This window comes from Martes martes, assembly GCF_963455335.1.
Source record: "Martes martes genome assembly, chromosome: 1".
Taxonomy (NCBI): domain Eukaryota; kingdom Metazoa; phylum Chordata; class Mammalia; order Carnivora; family Mustelidae; genus Martes; species Martes martes.
The window spans coordinates 182,540,932-182,558,911 of NC_137888.1; the positions used below are offsets into that span (position 1 = coordinate 182,540,932).

The 17,980-nt window shown below is 38.6% G+C and overlaps 1 protein-coding gene across 3 annotated transcripts in view; it reads left to right on the forward strand.

The window, feature by feature from the left end:
* The window catches only part of SUCLG2 (succinate-CoA ligase GDP-forming subunit beta), a 274,984-nt gene that overhangs the window by 41,645 nt on the left and 215,359 nt on the right, over positions 1-17,980 (forward strand). For all 3 annotated transcript variants that reach the window (XM_080830084.1, XM_080830085.1, XM_080830086.1), the window contains exon 2: positions 8,710-8,851. In XM_080830084.1, coding sequence (XP_080686210.1) covers positions 8,710-8,851 — 142 coding nt within the window. The remainder of the gene's footprint in view (positions 1-8,709; positions 8,852-17,980) is intronic.

Genomic DNA, 17,980 nt, shown 5'->3' on the forward strand with positions numbered 1-17,980 from the left:
TTGTCCTTACTACAAAGAGTTTTACCTTTCTTTGTTCCTTAAAAAAAAACATGCTGCTTTTCTGCTGAACCTAGGATAAAAAGAAGAAGGTGGTATCTTTGAGAATCTTAATTCTTTTGACTTAGTGAAACCCATCCAGGAAGCTTTCTCTCATACAGAGCTTCCCATTTTCTCCTCCAGCCTCATATTCAGGACAGCTCTGTACCTTTCCCCAGTGAAATCTATACACTGGCACCGGTTTCTCCTCCTGCCCCTGTCATTGCTTAGGACCCACTTTTGTGGACTGGCAGGAGGGGGCGTTCACTGTTAGTGTTTCACTGAAGAGCAGACTGTGGAGTCAGGCACACCTGCATTTGAAAAAAGGCCCTGCCTCTAAGTGTCTCTGTTAGTCTTAGCAGCACTTAGCTTCTCTGAGCCTCACTTTGCCCATCTGTAAAATGGACTTCTGTCAGTTTCTTCCTTGTAGGGTTGTTGTGAGAATTAAATGGGGTAATGCTTGTCAAGTGTATAGTAGAGTTTCTGTAACTTCATGGCACTCCTGCATGTTAGCTAGAATTCAGTTTGGTTTAAAAATAGAAGATTTTGTCAAGAAGCATTAATCCTAATCATGAATGCTATGATCCAGTTTCTGGATGGTCTGAAAGTTGAACTTTCATTTCTTTCCTGGTAGGACAGGAGATATAAATATATAAATATATATTTTATATATATACATATATATATAATAGAATCCATTAAAATATATATGTATATATTTTAAAGATTTTATTTATTCATTTGACAGACAAAGATCACAAGTAGGCAGAGAAGCAGGCAGAGAGAGAGGAGGAAGCAGGCAGAGAGAGAAGAGGAAGCAGGCTCCCTACTGAGCAGAGAGCCCGATGTGGGGCTCGATCCCAGGACCCTGGGATCGTGACCTGAGCCGAAGGCAGAGGCTTTAACCCACTGAGCCACCCAGGCACCCCTATATATATTTTAACAGATTCTGCCCCCTTTTTACTGTGGGGTCCTTAGACAGGCAGGTGTGGTACTATCAGAGACACAGAACTAGAGGAGCAGAAGTGGCCCAGGCTTCTCATCTGATCCTAGTCTGATCTCTTATAAAGAGAAGCATAGGGGCACCTGGGTGGCTTAGTGGGTTAGGCCTCTGCCTTCGGCTCAGGTCATGATCTTAAGGTTCTGAGATCGAGCCTCACATGGGGCTCTCTGCTCGGCGGGGAGCCTGCTTCCCCCACCCCCCTCTCTCTCTGCCTGCCTGCCTGTCTGCCTACTTGTGATCTCTCTTTCTCTCTCTCTGTCAAATAAATAAATAAAATCTTAAAAAAAAAAAGAGAAGCCTAATTCTTGTTTCTCTTCATCAGGAAATGTGACTTTGCTTCTCTAGCCTCCTGTTTTTGTGAAATTACACATTCCGTCTGTACCAATGTTTTGGGATGGCCCTCCTGCCCCCCGTTAGTGCTCTCACTTTGTCTGCTGCCTTGTCTTCCTTCCTTTTAAATGGAACACTGTATTTTTAGGTCAGGAGTATGGTTTTTGTCTGTGGTCCTTCCAAGTCCTTTTTATTGATATGGATTCACAGACTGACCCCCGCCCCTCCACACCAAAAAAATAAAAAATAAAAATAAAAAAGAATCATTTGGAATAATAGAAAGTTCATGGGTTTTTTAAACTGGGATTCAAATCCTGACTCCACTCACCTGGCTGAGTAGCCATGGACTATGCATTTGCTCATCTGTGAGGTGGGAGTACCCTGGCTCAAATGAGACAGAAAGTCAAGGCACTTAGCACAAATGGCACATTTTAATTAGCTTTGTCCAGCCCTTCCTTTTATAAATTACTGTTCTTTCCCTTTCTGTGGCTGTTGAGTGATTTAAGTATAGAGATTCCACCATTAGAGTTTAAAAATACTTCCCCAGATGTGTTTAAAGCGAACAGCAGGACACTGTAGGCACTTCTTTATCATTTATGGGATCACCTACTATTTTTATTTTAGGGATTTTTTAGTGTCTCCATGTTATACTTTCTCTCCCCCTTTGTATTTCTACATTAAATAATGGTAGCAGAGGGATGCCTGGGCGGCTCAGTGCTTAACTGTCTGCCTTGGCTCAGTTCATGATTCTGGGGTCCTGGGATCGAGCCCCAAATCGGGCTCCCTGTTCCGCGGGAAGCCTGCTTCTCCCTCTCCCACTTCCCTGCTTGTGTTCCCTTTCTTGCTGTCTCTCTCTCTGTCAAATACATATTTGACAGAGATCACATGTAGGCAGAGAGGCAGGCAGAGAGAGAGGGGGAAACAGGTTCCCCACTGAACAGAGCCCCGATGCAGGGCTTAATCCCAGGACCCTGAGACCGTGACCTGAGCCGAAGGCAGAGGCTTTAACCCACCGAGCCACCCAGGCGCTCCCTTAAATAAATTCTTAAAAAATAATAACAACAACAGAGAATTCTTTTGAGTACTTATGATCTGTTGAGCATTATTCCAGTAGATCTGTACATATTAACTCATTTAATCCTCAGGGCGGCCTGTGAGGAGGGGACTGTTAGTCTCTTCCTCTTTGTAAATGACCATGGTCTCTGTGCACCTGCTAGAGCATACGAACTCAGCCGCAGGGCACTGAGTAATTGGTGAGTTCATTTCCTTTCTCTGTACAAAGTGGGGGTAACCCAAATGGCGAAGGGTCAGGAACATGCCAGTTCTAGATAAAACGGATGCTGTATTTCCAAAGGTGACTCCAAATGAAGGCCCCCTACTTTAGCCTGAACATACAGTAAATTGTAGCAGAGTGTCGGTACCCAGGTTCCTTCGCTTTCTTCCACATCTGACCGCGTTTTTTTCTTTTCCATAGGTTTAGGCTTGTAGCACGGTGTTGCTTTTCTGTGTGTCTTCAACATGTTGTCTTTCTGAAGGATGAGTTGATAGACTAACATTCAGGGTTAAACAGAAAAGCACTATTATTTTTATTATTATTATTAGTGCTGCTATTATTATCATTTTCCTCTTATAAACAGGATTCCTCTGACTCTCTTATATAGAGTGATAGTGAAGTGGCATCTTCATCAAAGGCTGGTTTAAGCAAGCAGATCTTTTATTTTGTGATGCCCATATTGAGACACATTGAGTTATATCTGTCTTTGCATGTGCACCAACACGTTTATTTGAAGCCTACTATTTCCTAGGTAACGTGACTAAGGTAGATTTATGGGTGCTAATTTACATACAGAATAACATTGGCAAAAACTAAAATATAACAAACACATACCAACTTTTGGCCTGCCACAGCCCACTGAGCATCTGCCTTCCTTGCCATGCTTGCAACGAGAGGGGAATATATTTTGCTCTGCGTTTACAGCTAATTCCTTGTTTGTATTCCACTGTCGTCATTGCAGTTGAGAGCTTGAAATGAGGTTTAAGAGCCTCTTCCTATCTCCCAGCAGGAGTTGATATTAGGGGTGGTCGTTCTGTGTAACGGAGAATGTAAGCCTTTGCCCTCCCCCGCCTGATTTCACACCACATTTGGAGAATTCTGCTGCACTGAAGTGCGGGTTCAAGCCCTTCATTTCCCAGACAAGTTAATAGATGCTCCAGGCTGTGCGCTTGGGTTAAAGCCTGGGTTTGATTACTTCCTCTCACCGTTGTTTCTGAGTAGATTGATTTTCATTGCACAAATAATAAATGAATGTTTTTCTATGAGAATTGTCTTAAAAATTATAGCTTAGGGTAAATCTCGCTTTGACTGCCATCTTTCTGGTCTGCCCTCCTCAAGTTTACTGGCATTAGGCGAACTTCATCTGGACCTTTCCCCGTACATGCACTTATACCTCTCTCTGTTCTTAAAAGATAGAGAACGTTGCTTTGTGTGTGGACACGTGTGTTGGAAATATAAATGTTAATCTACTTTAAATATTGAAGCTGGCTGTTTTCTTTCAGTAATGTGCCTTGGAGAACAATCAATGTTAAGACGTTCATACTTATCAGTCTAGGCTAGTCAATGAGGCGATTACAAGTTCTTCCCAAGATCTCAGTGGTAAACACATCAAAGGTTTATTTCTCATTCGTGCAAATGTGTGGCTGATGACTCCAAGGCCAAGGCAGCAGTCTGGACAGTAAGTCAGTAATGCAGGCTGCTTCATCCCTGTGACTCCACCCTCTCCACACGTGGCTCCCAGGACCTCTCAGCAAGGGAAAAGGGTCCTGGAGGGTTGTATGTGGTTGCTTGAAAGTTTTGGCACCCTACCTGCAAAAGAACTGAGGATGTGGGGGACCTCATACTGGGTGCTGTTGTGTTGCCACAGATATTTTGAATGCTTCCTGTTGCTAGAATACATTGTGGTTTATTCAGCCCATTTCCTATTTGGTAGACCTCTAGGTTACCTTCTGGCTTTATCCTGTATTATACACAACACTGTATACGAGATCCTGGTGTATGTCCCTAGTACACGTTTCGCTAGGTTAAGCACCCAAAAGGAGATGTTTCAGTTCAGAGTATGTGGTTGTTTTAGTTTTCATCAATGCTGTCCGTCAGATTGGTTTTGAAGCTGGTCGCACTGGTGTCCTCTTTGTCTGGGGAGCGTGTGGGAAGCTGCGTTCCACCATACCTTCATCAGTGACGTCATGAAACCTTCATTTTTATTTTAATTTCTATTTTCCTGATCCCTAGTGGGTTTTCAGCTCTTCCCGAGCCTCAACTCTGCTGCCTTCCTGAGTGAAGAAGCACTGCTGTGAGCATGAGGCTGCAGGCAGAAAGACCGAGGGGGTGCCGAGAGCCAGTGGGCAGATGTGGCTCACTGAGTCTCCCTTTGGGGGGCACCCCGCTCAATGACATTTTCTCGACTCCCTCTATTGATTTTTTTTCCTCCTGTGCTGCTATTTCAGTAGTCTCTACACCTCTAATTTTAAAACCATGGGGCGAAGGATGATTTCTCGGTCGTGTCATTTTTTTCTATATAGCTGTCTAATTTTGTGCTTTGAGTTTTCTCATGAATTTTTGCCTGCTTAGTCATTGTCTTTTTATCTCTTGTTTTTCTTTGTCTTGCCCCTCATTTTTCATTCTTTTTCTTCTGCCTGTGCTTCCTCGTTCCCACAGGCCCTTAAATCTTTATGCCATACTTTTAAGTTGTATTTCCCACTTCCCTTCCAAGCTTGGAAGTGCTTGCTCTGGTGAAGAAACATGGGAGGGAAGGGAGCCATGGAAAGGTCAGCATGAACATCTAGATGGAACTCACCCCAGGTGCCCACCCTCCCCAATTGTTTTGAGAACATGATGCTCTTCCTGATATGGATGCTTTGCCAAAATCTGTATGAAAGGAGGGAAATGGGGATTAGTCTAGTTGTCTTCCTCCCTCTGGCTCACTAGAGGATCCCTATAGATTACTTCCCACCTTTAGACCTCAAGCTTTGAAGAGAAGAATACAGTCTCACTTATCCCAGTCTCATTCTTTATCATCAGGGGGCCCCTGGGAATGTGGGACCAGAATATAAGCACAGGGAACCAACAGTATGACTCAGTAGATCAGTAGTGTGGATTAGAGAAGTTTTGCTGCTTGACAGCTGCCTGTGATCTTTGGCCAGTGACTTAACCCTCAGCCTGGGTTTCCTGATTTGTAAGATGGTTTTATTCGTCAGGATGCTACAGATAGGCTAGGTTCCGCCACAGTCACAAGTATTCTCCAGAATCTCAGCGGCTGGAAATCCACAAGGGATTATTTTTCATTATATATTCATTGTGAGGGATGTGGGAATGTGTCTGTCTTCACTGTGACCCCTGACTGAAAGATTAGCTGCCAACGTAAATATTCCCATTCCCCATGTCGAGAGAGAGGGAGAACTTAGGGGGGAAGTGTTGGTAATCAAATGTTGGTCCAGATGAGTTGCACACTATGTATATTCATGTTTCATTGACCAGAACTAGTTACACAGCTGTGCCTAACTTCATCTAAGGCAAGGAAGTATCTGGAAGGAGGAAGATTAACTGCAGAATTTGTCGGTTTGCGTTAATCATAGCTGCAGAAGAAATAGTAATACTTCACTTTTCTCAGTGATTTTGACTATTAGATAACGTGTGTGCTTAGCAGAATGCCTAGCACATGGCTCGTGCTCCATAATAAGGAGAGGAAACTGTTCTTATTATTGCCTTTATGATTCAGCGTTGGATACATTTCCAGTGTACTTTACACCATCCACTTACTTAGTAAATTTCTCTTCTCTTTTTCTTCCCCCTGAAAATGCAGAGTAGAATTAACCTTTTCCTCTCTGGGTATGCTACAGATTTTTAGTAAATCACAGTTGAAGTGATGAAGTTTTAGACCTAGCCACAGACCCTGCTCTTCTGAGCTTAGGTTTGACAAAGGTAGACATTATTCTGTAAAATGATCACTTTGTGGAGTGATAGCTTGGGTGTCTGCAGTGGCTTGGAACTATGTTCACTGTGTTGGTTTTCAATTTAACAGCAACAGACTTTAAGCAGACTTTCATCTGAGTCAATGCAGAAACGGTCAATATGTATTATATGTCTATGAAGCTGGTCTCTGGATCAATTGCAATTAGTTTGCAGCAGATTGCATTAACATATCCAGAATTAATACAGCGAGTGTTCTAATGAAAAGGAATTGACCAGACCACTCTGTTTTTAGTGGCTGTTTTTCGTCTCTCACATGCTCTTTTCAAATGTAGTTTTTACCTTCTTGTTAATGGCTCTAAGTTGATGTGTCAACATAGACTTAATCTATTGATCCTTCCCCATCTGCCTTTTAAAAATGGTCCCAGAATATAGTGCATATCTAATGCTTAATCTTTTCTTTCATTAGGAAGCTTTGAGTAAATGCCTTAAACTTTAATTTTTCTTATATGATGTGTTATTAAGACTCTTAAGTCAATGAGTATGTTCATGTGTGAAATTTTGTGTTTTTCAAATTACTAATGTTTCATCAAGACTTAAAAATTCAGAAGTAAGATTAACAAATCATAAAGTTAATAACTCGTACAGTATCTGATGTGAGCATCATTTGTCTGATGATTTATTTTGACTCAAATGTTATTTATTTCTGAAGAAGAAATGTAGGTAACTTCAACATTTAAAACATTATTACCAGTATTCAGAATGCTGGAGTAGAGAGATTTCTTTAGGCTCGATTATGTTGAAATTTGAGTTTTTTACAAGTGTGTAGTTTTTTGTTTTTTTTTTTTAAGGTCTGAAGAACTTTTACTTATCTGTTTTTAGACAAAGTCACTTTCTGGAAATGAAAAATTACCTGTAGCTGGAAACAAAAGGACAAAAGGCAGGGTTTATTCATTTGGCCATCTAACTGGTATTTCTTGAGTATTTTCCATATGCCAAACACCCATCACATTCTTCTTAAAAATACAAAGAAATTGAAGATACACTCTGCCCTTGAGTAAAACCTGGTTTAGTTGTAAGTGTTCTGGAGCCTTCTCGGAATGTCCCTGGTCCAGAAGAGACCGATGAGTGCATTGTAGCTTGGAGATTCCAGAAGAAAGTGCCATTTTAAGGACACATTTGAGGTCCTGAAACCTAATTGTTCCATGTTGTAAAGCCCTGTGGACCTGTTAATGGTCTGTGCGATATTGTCTTGGCCATCCACCAAGGCCATTGACAGAAGCCACCAGGAAGTATGTCAAGTGATTTTCCTCCACCAATCTTGTGATTTAGTTTGTGATTGATTTTTTTGGTTTATGCATTAATGGCATTGTTATCTTATCCACTGTGAGTAGTGTTTGTGTTTTCATCATGACTCATGGTTGAAAATGAGATTAAACTAGATATATTCTTTTTTTTCATCTTTTTCCTTCTAAAAATGGGGTGTATAAGTTTGATCAGGAATACTTTGATTTTACTGAGTAAAATAAGAAGAATTTACTTGTTCATGTTATTCTGCTCTTTGATTACTTTCTTTCAGCACAGATTAGAAACTGATAGTTCGTATTGGAAAATCACCTCTACATGATGCTTCAACAGTTACTTTAATAACACAAGTTGCAGTTTTTAAGAAGTAGTTTAAGTAATGATGATTGTTTCAGGTTACGATCCTGATATTTGGTGTGTGAGAGAGAGAATATTATTAGAAGTATAATGATTATGCCTAACTTCCATTAAAAACTAAGAAGTGGATTAATCTGTGGCCCATTGAACCTCAAAGTGTTAAAAAAATTTCTAAGATATCTTACAATGATTAATGATGTGCACACAGTTATTAAAATAATGCTCTGACCTTTATTGGGGGTGGGAATGGCAGGAAGCATATCCTATATAGTAGAGTTCTTAATATTTTTTAAAAATAATCTTTTATTCTTAAATACTTATTGACATCTTATTGACATCATGTTGACATCTTATTTAGTTTTAGTAAGTGTCAAAACTAGGATATTTAAAAAAAAAAAAACTAGGATATTGACATAGGTGCATTCTTGTTAGCTAGATAATAGACCCTATTCAGTTCTCATCGTTTCTTTAAACCTGTATCCATATGTTGTGTATGTAGTTGTCCTTAACATTTTTGATTAGAAAAACAATTAAGCATAAATAATTTATATATATATGTGTGTGTGTATGTGTGTATGTGTTTTTCCCCTTTTAAACAAAACTCATATTGCTGATTGTCATTTTAGGGTACCTGTAAGACTGGCTACATGCATTGACTATTATTTTTCTTATTATTTTTAAGTGTTCTTACCTCTCTCTCTCTCAATGTCTCTAGGCAGTTCAATTAACCCCCCGAAGATGGCTGAACCTGCAGGAATACCAGAGCAAGAAACTGATGTCTGACCATGGAGTTCGAGTTCAAAGATTCTTTGTAGCAGACACTGCAAAGGAAGCTCTGGAGGCTGCTAAGAAACTAAGTAAGTTAATTCACAACAGGTAAAATCACACTTGCCCAAGTTAGTGACCTCACAGGTAGCAGTGAACCAGTAGGTGCATTTTCTTTGTCATGGGTTATTACTAACGAAGATAGATATGATGGTGGGCTTTTGAGTTGCAAAGGCTAAAAAAAGCCCAATTAGGAAAACTTGATTCTTTTTTACGAGATAGCAGTGTATGGGATGTCACTCTGGTAATTTTCCTGAATTTTTCTGCCACCTTTTCATCTAGTTTTCTTTATCTGTGGGTTAGTGGCAGGGAGAAATACGGGTGAATGGTGTCGAGTGTCAAGGAGAAGGCCACAGCAGGGGAAGGCAGAAAAGATGTTTGGCATCCTTATTGAAGCCTCTAGAACATGGAGAAAGTTCTCTCTGTGACTGGAGGAGAAGAAGGAGAAGCACATGCATTTGGAAGCCAGGCTGGCTTTGCATCAGGGTTTTGCCCTCCCATTTACCAGCTCTGTAACTTTGTATGAGTGCCTTTTCCTTCTTGTGCCTCAGTTTCCTTATCTAGAAATCAAGACTAATGTGTTAGTCTTGAGTACTGTTGTGAGCCTTTAAGGGGGACTGTCCATTGGTATGTGATAGAAAATCTAATTAATTTCCTAATTATAGATTGAGAAATTAGGAATCTGATCCTGCTATTTTTTCATGAATATTCCTTCTGGTGGTATACAGACTCTCTTTACTGCCAGTCTGGTTTAGCACTGTCCAGTAGAAATAGAACATGAGCCACATAAGTATTTAACAGTTTTCTAGGTCACTTTAAGAGAACTAAAAATAAATGGGTGAAATTAATTTTAGTAATATATTTTGTTTATCCCACTATATCCAAACTGTTATTTCAACATGTAATTAATGCAAAAGAGTTATCAGTCGGATAGTGCACATCCGGTTTCTGTCCTACTCTTCAGGACTCTGGTTTGTGTTTTACATTTCCAGCCCATCTCATGTCACACTAGCCACATTTCAGGAGCTCCATGGATATGTGGGGCTAGTGGCTACCATACGGGACAGCACAGATCTGGATAGAAGGATGTACATGTGTATTCTTTGCCTGGAGCCTTGGAGAGTGGTTGCTTTCCACTAGAAATAAAGAATGCAGCATCTGCTAACTGCCCTTGCCAGGCAGCTGTAGCAAAAGTTTGAAAGTGCAAGATAGAGACAGGCTCCGTATTTCAATCTCCCAATTTTTTAAACTCTTTTAAGAGTAAGCAATGAGGTACTTTAGCTGGTAATTGTTCTTTATCTCCCTTACAGAGTTCCCCCAGATGCTTATATGCCAGATCCTTTCTGTGTTGTGTGGGTTGAAATGAATGTTTATTCTTCCTTTCAACAAATATTTATCGATTGTTAGCCACTGTATTAGGCACCATGGCTATAGCTGTGGAAGATAAGCAAGCCCTCTTTCTTTTTAGAACTTACATTCTAGAAGGAAATTAATTTGTAATTTTCAGATGCTAAATGTAGAAATTGAGAGTGACTTATAGTTTAAGAAATGGAAATTGGTTTCATTTTCAAAGGCTATCAAAATTGGTTTTCATGGTGGAAAAAAAAACAGTAAAATTCAACCTACACCTGGATGAGAGCTCCTCTGTGCAGTGTGGGAATAGACTCAGTAAAGGTTAGTATTCCAGCCTTTTTACATGAAAGGATCATTTTTGTTTTATACTCCTGTGGTTTAGGGAATGGGTAATGAGAACAAAGAAATGTAAAGTTCAAGTCGGTCTTTGGTCTTCATTTTCCCCATTATTTCCACAAATGTGCTGACATACTAGTATTCCAGGTCCAAGGGTCCCTAAGGGAATTCTAGAAGCCAGCTGATTACTGGCCCCTCCCCACTTAGGCATAACACAGCACGGAGGGCTTATCTTTCAGATTTTCAAGGGAGATTTGAGTTTACTGAGCGAATTGGCTTCTTTGTCACTGGTTTGTTTTATAAGCATTTATTTAGCCACTGCCTTGTTGTTGGGCATTGTGTACTGTGTTTGTAAGATGGAATTTTTGCTCTGCAGAATTTAACAAGGTGGCATTTATATGCTGGGGCCCAAGTGAAGGCAGGGAAAGACACAGACAATAAAGCAAGTTTAAATAGAAGTAAAGCTAAAGCTAAAAACGTTAAACTTTTCAAAAAGCCATTTTTGTTCTGGAGCAGGGGTTTTAAGAAAATCAAAGTGGATAAAAGGATTGAGATTAACCCAATTGTGTCTCTACCTTGGCCGTGCATACCTGTGATACTCATTGACGAGGTATGGCCATGGGAGTACCTCTCTGATGGTGTTTAGAGCAGAAAGGGAATTTAAAGAACTAACCCAGGTCCCTCATTTCCTGAATGAATGAGTAATCCTCTTACTCAGTGAGGAGTTTTGGAGGAAGGAAGATCTCCTCTGGCTTTTGTTGTATAATAGACAGATTTGATCAGAGGGAATATTTAAAGTATCGGAAGAAGAGATGGTGCCAAGTCTAGTTGGTTAAAAATGAAACGAGTAGATTGTAAGTATAAAAGTCACTGAGATTGGCTAGAGAGAACAAAACAAGAAGAATCTGGCAAAACTTCGCAGTGTTGACCTGCTTATTGCTACAAGACAGACAAGAACCAATAGCACAAGTTTTACTAAACAGATTTGAGGTTAAGGTTAAAGCTGGATCACACGTGTGTCTGATTGCCTTGAAAATGGGACATCTGCCCACAATTATATTTTAAAGGACAAAAATCGTATACAAAGATAATATGCTTAACGTGTGTAAGTGTGATATAAGAATTTCTTGCTATCATCATCATTATCAGCATATGATTCCAAGGGATTCATGGCTGTCATGATCCAAATTCATAGACAAATCAGAGACATGTGAGAATCAGTACTTTTTGGACCATGTGTTAAGAGAGTTCGTTTTTTTAATTTGAGAAGCTTGTAAATGATTGAAATGCATTTGTTTACCTTTCTAATTTATTCATATTTGGATGTGTTTGAAATATTGAAATACAATGATACATGTAAAATATTTTGAAAGCAATTGTTAGTATTAGTCATGCCTATGATTTCCAGGATTCTCTGTTTCTTTGTGTCTGAACCCACATTCCTGGTTGCCTGTGGGCCACCTGTTTACGGCTGTCTCCCTCTCTCCTGGCCCAAATAGAATTTGTCATCTCCCAGTTCTTCCAGACTTTCTCTCCTTATCTCCCCCTACTTACCCATCTGAGATTCCTCCAATGATCTTTTTTTCCCCCTCTAATTTTTTGTTTGTTTTTTTAAAGATTTTATTTGTTTATTTGACAGACAGAGATCACAAGCAGGCAGAGAGGCAGGCAGCGAGAGGGGAAGGGAAGCAGGCTCCCCGCTGAGCAGAGAGCCCAATGCGGGGCTCGATTCCAGGACCCTGAGATCATGACCTGAGCCGAAGGCAGAGGCTTTAACCCACTGAGCCACCCAGGCACCCCTAATTTTCTGTTTTAATTCCAGTTAGTTAATATACAGTGTTATATTACCTTCAGGTGTATGATATAGTGACTCAGCACTTCCATACATCAACGGCTGCCCATCACGACAAGTTCACCCCTTAATCCCACCACCTATTTAGCCCATTCCCCTCTGGTAACCATTAATTTATTCTCTGTCATTAAGAGTCCATTTCTTGACTTGTCTCTCTCTTTTTTTCTCTTTTGCTCACTTGTTTTGTTTCTTAAATTCCACATATGAGTGAGATCATACAGTATTTGTCTTTCTCTAACTTAGTTCGCTTAGCATGATGACACTCTAGCTCCATTCATGTCCTTGCAAATCACAAGATTTAATTCTTTTTTATGGGTGAATAATATTCCATTATATATCTATTATCTATACATCTATATCTACGCACACATACACGCACACACACCCACATCTTTTTTATCCATTTGTCAATGGATGGACATTTGGGCTCATTCCATATCTTAGGTATTGTAAGTAATGTTGCAGTAAACTTAGGAATGCACGCATCCCTTTGAATTAGTATTTTTGTATTCTTTGGGTAAATACCCAGTACTGCAATTTCTGGACCAACTGGTAGTTCTATTTTTAACTTTTTGAGAAAACTCCATACTGTTTTCCACAGTAGCTGCACCAGTTTGTATTCCCACCCACAGCGCACAAGGATTCCTTTTTCTCCACATCCTCACCAACACCTGTTGTTTCTTGTGTTGTTGGTTTTAGCCACTCTGACAAGTGTGAGGTGATAGCTCACTGTGGTTTTGATTTGCATTTCCTTGATACTAAGTGATGATGAGCATCTGGTCTGTATGTCTTCTTTGGAAAAATATGTATTCATGTCTGCCCATTTTTCATTTGGATTATTTGTGTTCAAGTATTGAGTTAAGTTCTTTATATATTTTGGATACTAACCCTTTATCGGATATGTCATTTGCAAATATCTTCTCCCATTTCATAGGTTACCTTTTAGTTTTATCGATTGTTTTCTTCACTGTGTAGAAGCTTTTTATTTTGATGTAGTTCCAGAGGTTTATTTTTGCCTTTGTGTTTCCCTGTCCTCAGAAGTTATATCTAGACGTAGCTATGGCCAGCATCAGAGAAGTTGCTGCCTGTGTTCTCTTCTAAGATTTTTATGGTTTCAGGTCTCACATTTAGGTTTTTAATCCATTTTGGATTTATTTTTGTATGGTGTAAAATAGTAGTCTAGTTTCATTCTTTTGCATGTTGCTGTCCAGTTTTCCTGACACCATTTGTTGAAGAAAGCTATCTTTTTTTCACTGGATATTCTTTCCTGTTTTGTTATAGATTAACTGACCATCAAGCTGTGGGTTCATTTCTGAGTTTTCTACTCTGTTCTGTTAATCTGTGTGTCTGTTTTTGTGCCAGTAGTATACTATTTTGATCACTATAGTTTTGTAATGTATCTTGAAGTCTGAATTGTGATGCCTCCAACTTCGCTGTTCTTTTTAAAGATTATTTTGACTATAAGGTGTCTTTTGTGATTTTATACAGATTTTAGAATTGCTCTAGTTCTGTGAAAAATGTTGGTATTTTGATGGGGATTTCATTAAATGTGTAGATTGCTTTGAATAGTATAGACTTTTTTTTTTAAAGTATAAACATTTTAACAATATTTATTCTAATCTATGAATGTGGAATATCTTTCCATTTCTTGGTGTTGTCTCCAATTTCTTTCATCAGTGTTTTATATTTTTCAGAGTGTAACTCTTTGACCTCTTTGATTAGGTTTATTCCTAGGTATCTTATTATTGGTGCAACTGTAAATGGGAATGTTTTCTTAACTTCTCTTTTTGCTGCTCTTTATTGGTGTGTAGAAATGCAACAGATTTCTGTACAGTGATATTGTGTCCTACAACTTCACTGAATTCGTGTGTCAGTTCTAGTAGTTTTTTGGTGCAGCCTTTTAGGTTTTCTGTATATAGTATCATGTCTTCAGCAAATAGTGAAAGTTTTACTTCTTCCTTACTGATCTGGATGCCTTTTATTTCTTTTTGTTGTCTGATTGCTGTGGCTAGGACTTCCAGTGCTATGTTGAATAGAAGTGGTGACTGTGGAGATCCTTTTTTTATTTCTGACCTTAGGAGAAAAGCTCTGTTTTCCCCTATTGATGATGATGATAGTTGTGGGTTTTTCATATGTGGCCTTTTTTATGTTGAAGTATGGTCCCTCTAAAGCTACTTTGTTGAGGGTTTTTATCATGAATAGATGTTGTAGTTGGTCAGATGCTCTTTCTGCATCTATTTAAATGATCGTATGGTACTTACCCTTTCTCTTGTTGATGTGATATATCATGTTGATTGATTTATGAATATTGAACCGCCCTTGCAGCTCAGGAATAAATCCCACTTGATTGTGGTGACTGACTTTTTAAAATGTATTGTTGAAGTTTGTTTGCTAGTGTTTTATTAAGTATTTTTGCAACTGTGTTCATCAAGGATATTAGCCTCTGGTTCTCTTTTGTGATGATGTCTTTATCTGATTTTGGTATCAGGATAATGCTGGCTTCATAGAATGCATTCTGAAATTTTCTTTCCTTTTCTGTTTTTTAGAATAGTTTGAGAAGAATAAGTATTAACTTTCCTTTAACTCTTTGGTAGAATTTGCCTTAAAGCCATCTGGTTCTGGACTTTTGTTCGTTGATTTTTTTGTTGTTGTTGTTTTGTTTTTTTCATTACTGATTCAGTTACTTTGCTGGTTATCCATTTGTTCAGATTTTCTATTTCTTCCCTTTTTTTTCCCCCCATAGGTTATATGTTTCTTGAAATTTATCCATTTCTTCTACGTTGTCCAGTTTGTTGGCATGTAATTTTTCATAACATTCCCTTATAATCCTTTGAATTTCTGTGCTGTTGGTTGCTATTTCTTCTCTTTCATTTGTGGTTTTGTTTGAGTGTTCTCTCTCTTTGGGTTTTTGATGAATCTGACTAAAGGTTTATTAATTTTGTTGATCTTTTCAAAGAACTAGCTGTTTCATCAATCTATTCTATATCATTTATTTCCACTCTTACCATTATCATTTCCTTCCTTCTGCTGATTTGGGATTTTGTTTGTTGTTCTTTTTCTAGCTCCTTTAAGGTATATTGAGATTTTCTTTGCTTCTTGAGGTAGGCCTGTGTTGCTATAAACTTCTTTCTTAGAACTGCTTTTGCTGCATCCTAAAGGTTTTGCACCATTGTGTTTTCATTTTCATTTGTTTCCATGCGCTTTTTAATTTTTTTCTTTATTTCCTGGTTGATCCATTCATTGTTTAGTAGAATGTTATTTAACCTCCATGTATTTGTGGTCTTTCCATATTTTTTCTTGTTGTTGACTTCTAGTTTCACACCATCATAGTCAGAAAAGATGCATGGTATGACTTCATTCTTGAATTTGTTGAGGCTTGTTTATGGACTAATGTGTGATCTCATCTGGAGAATGTCCCATGTGCACTTGACAAGAATGTGTATTCTGCTGTTTTAGGATGGAATGTTCTGAATATATCTGTTAAATCCATCCATTCCAGTGTTTCATTAAAAGCCATCGTTTCCTTATTGATTTTCTCTTTGGATGATCTGTCCATTAATGTATGTGAAATGTTAAAATCCCCTACTATTATTACATTATTATCAATTCATTCCTTTATGTTTTTATTAACTTAACTATTTGGGTGCTTCTGTGTTGGGTGCATAAATATTCACAATTGTTATACCTTCTTATTGGATTTCCCCCTTATTTTTATCTAGTGTCCATCTTTGTCTCTTGTTACAGTCTTTATTTTAATGTCTGTTTTGTCTGATAAAAGTATTGCTACTCTGGCTTTCTGTTGACACCCATTTGCATGATAGATGTTTCTCCATCTCCTCACTTTCAGTTTTCAAGTATCGTTAGGTCTAAAATGAGTCTCTTTTAGACAACATATAGACAAGTCTTGCTTTTTTATCCATTCTGTTACCCTCTGTCTTTTGATCAGTGTTCAGTCTATTTATATTCAAAGTAATCAGTGGAAAGGTTTTTTTATGTTATTTTATTATTTGGTGGTTGTTTCTGAAGAATTTCTCTGATCCTTCTTTTTTTCTCTTTCATGTCTTGCTGATTTTCTTTAGTGATATATTTGGATTTCTTTCTCTTTATTCTTTGCATATTTATTGTTTTTTTTTTGATATATGGTTGCCATTAGGTCTGTATGTAACCTCTTCTGCATATAGCAGTCTAGATTAAGTTGATGGTTGTTTAAGTGTGAACCCAGGCTTTATTCCTCTCTTCCCCACATGTTAGGTATATAGTGTCATATTTTTTATCCCTTTATTTTGTGAGTTCCTTGACTGATTCTTTACAGAAGTATTCATTTTTACTGCTTTTGTGTTTCCAATCTTTATACTGTCACTCTGGTCTCTCCTTTCCACTCAAATAATCCCTTTAGTATTTCTTGTAGGGCTGGCTTTGGTAGTCATAAATTCCTTTAATTTTTGATTGTCTGGGAAACTCTTTATCTCTTTATCTTTAACTCTCTATCTCTCCTCCTATTCTGACTGATAGCCTTACTGGATATTCTTGGTTGCACATTTTTTTTTTTTTTCCCTTTTAGCACTTTGAATGTATCATGCCACTTCCTTTTAGCTTAGAAAGTTTTTGGTTGAGAAATCTCCTTGGGTTTCCCTTGTAAGTTACTGTCTTCTTTTTTTATCTTGCTGCTTTTAAAATTTTTTCTACATCAGTGTATTTTGCCAGTTTAATTACAGTATGTCCTAGTGTGGGTCTGTTTTGGTTGATTTTGATGGGAGTTCTCTGTGCCTCTTAAGTCTGTGTAACTGTTTCCTTCCCCAGATTAGGGAATTTTTCAGCTATTATTTCTTCTCCCCCATTTTCTCTCTCTTCTTTGGGACTCCTATAATACAAAGTTATTATGTTAAGTGGTGTCCCTGAGTTCCCTAAGTCTATTCTTGTTTTGCATAATTATTTTTTCTCTCTTTTGTTCAGCTTGATTACTTTCCATTACTCTTTGAGGTCACTAACTTTTCCTCTGCTTCCATCCTACTGTTCATTCCATCAAATGTGTTTCTCATTTCACTTTATTTCTGCTGTTATTCCTTATCTCTGTGTTAAGGTCTTATTTATGTCTTCCACTCTTTTCTCAAGTCCAGGGAGCATACTTGTGATCACTACTTTAAATTCTTCCTCAGGCCTGTTACAGATCTCTGGCTATGGTCTTGTCCTATTCTTCTTTTGGAATAGATTTCTCTGTCTTGTTATATCCTCTAAGTCTCTGTGCCTATTTCACTGTGTTAAGAAAGTCAGCTACTTCACCTCTTCCTGAGGGTAATGGTCTTGTGAGGATGAGATCCATAGTGCCTTGTCATGTAGTGTCCCCTGTTTCTGAGGGTCTGGAGCTTCTGGAAGTTTCTCCAACATGTGCTGTGTGTTCTCTGCTGTTTTGTTCTCGCTGCTTTATTCTCTAGTCCAGTTGTCCGCAGAGACTCTTTTTGCCTGTTATGGGCAGTGTTTGGTCCTTGGCCTGAATGTGGTAAGTTTTAACTAGGTGTGCTGTGGTCTGCATGTGAAATGAGACCTGTTGTTGCTGCCACCAGAACCAAGGTTCTGCAAACCTCCTGGGTTGGGAGATTCATTGTGGGCAGGGGTTTGGGAC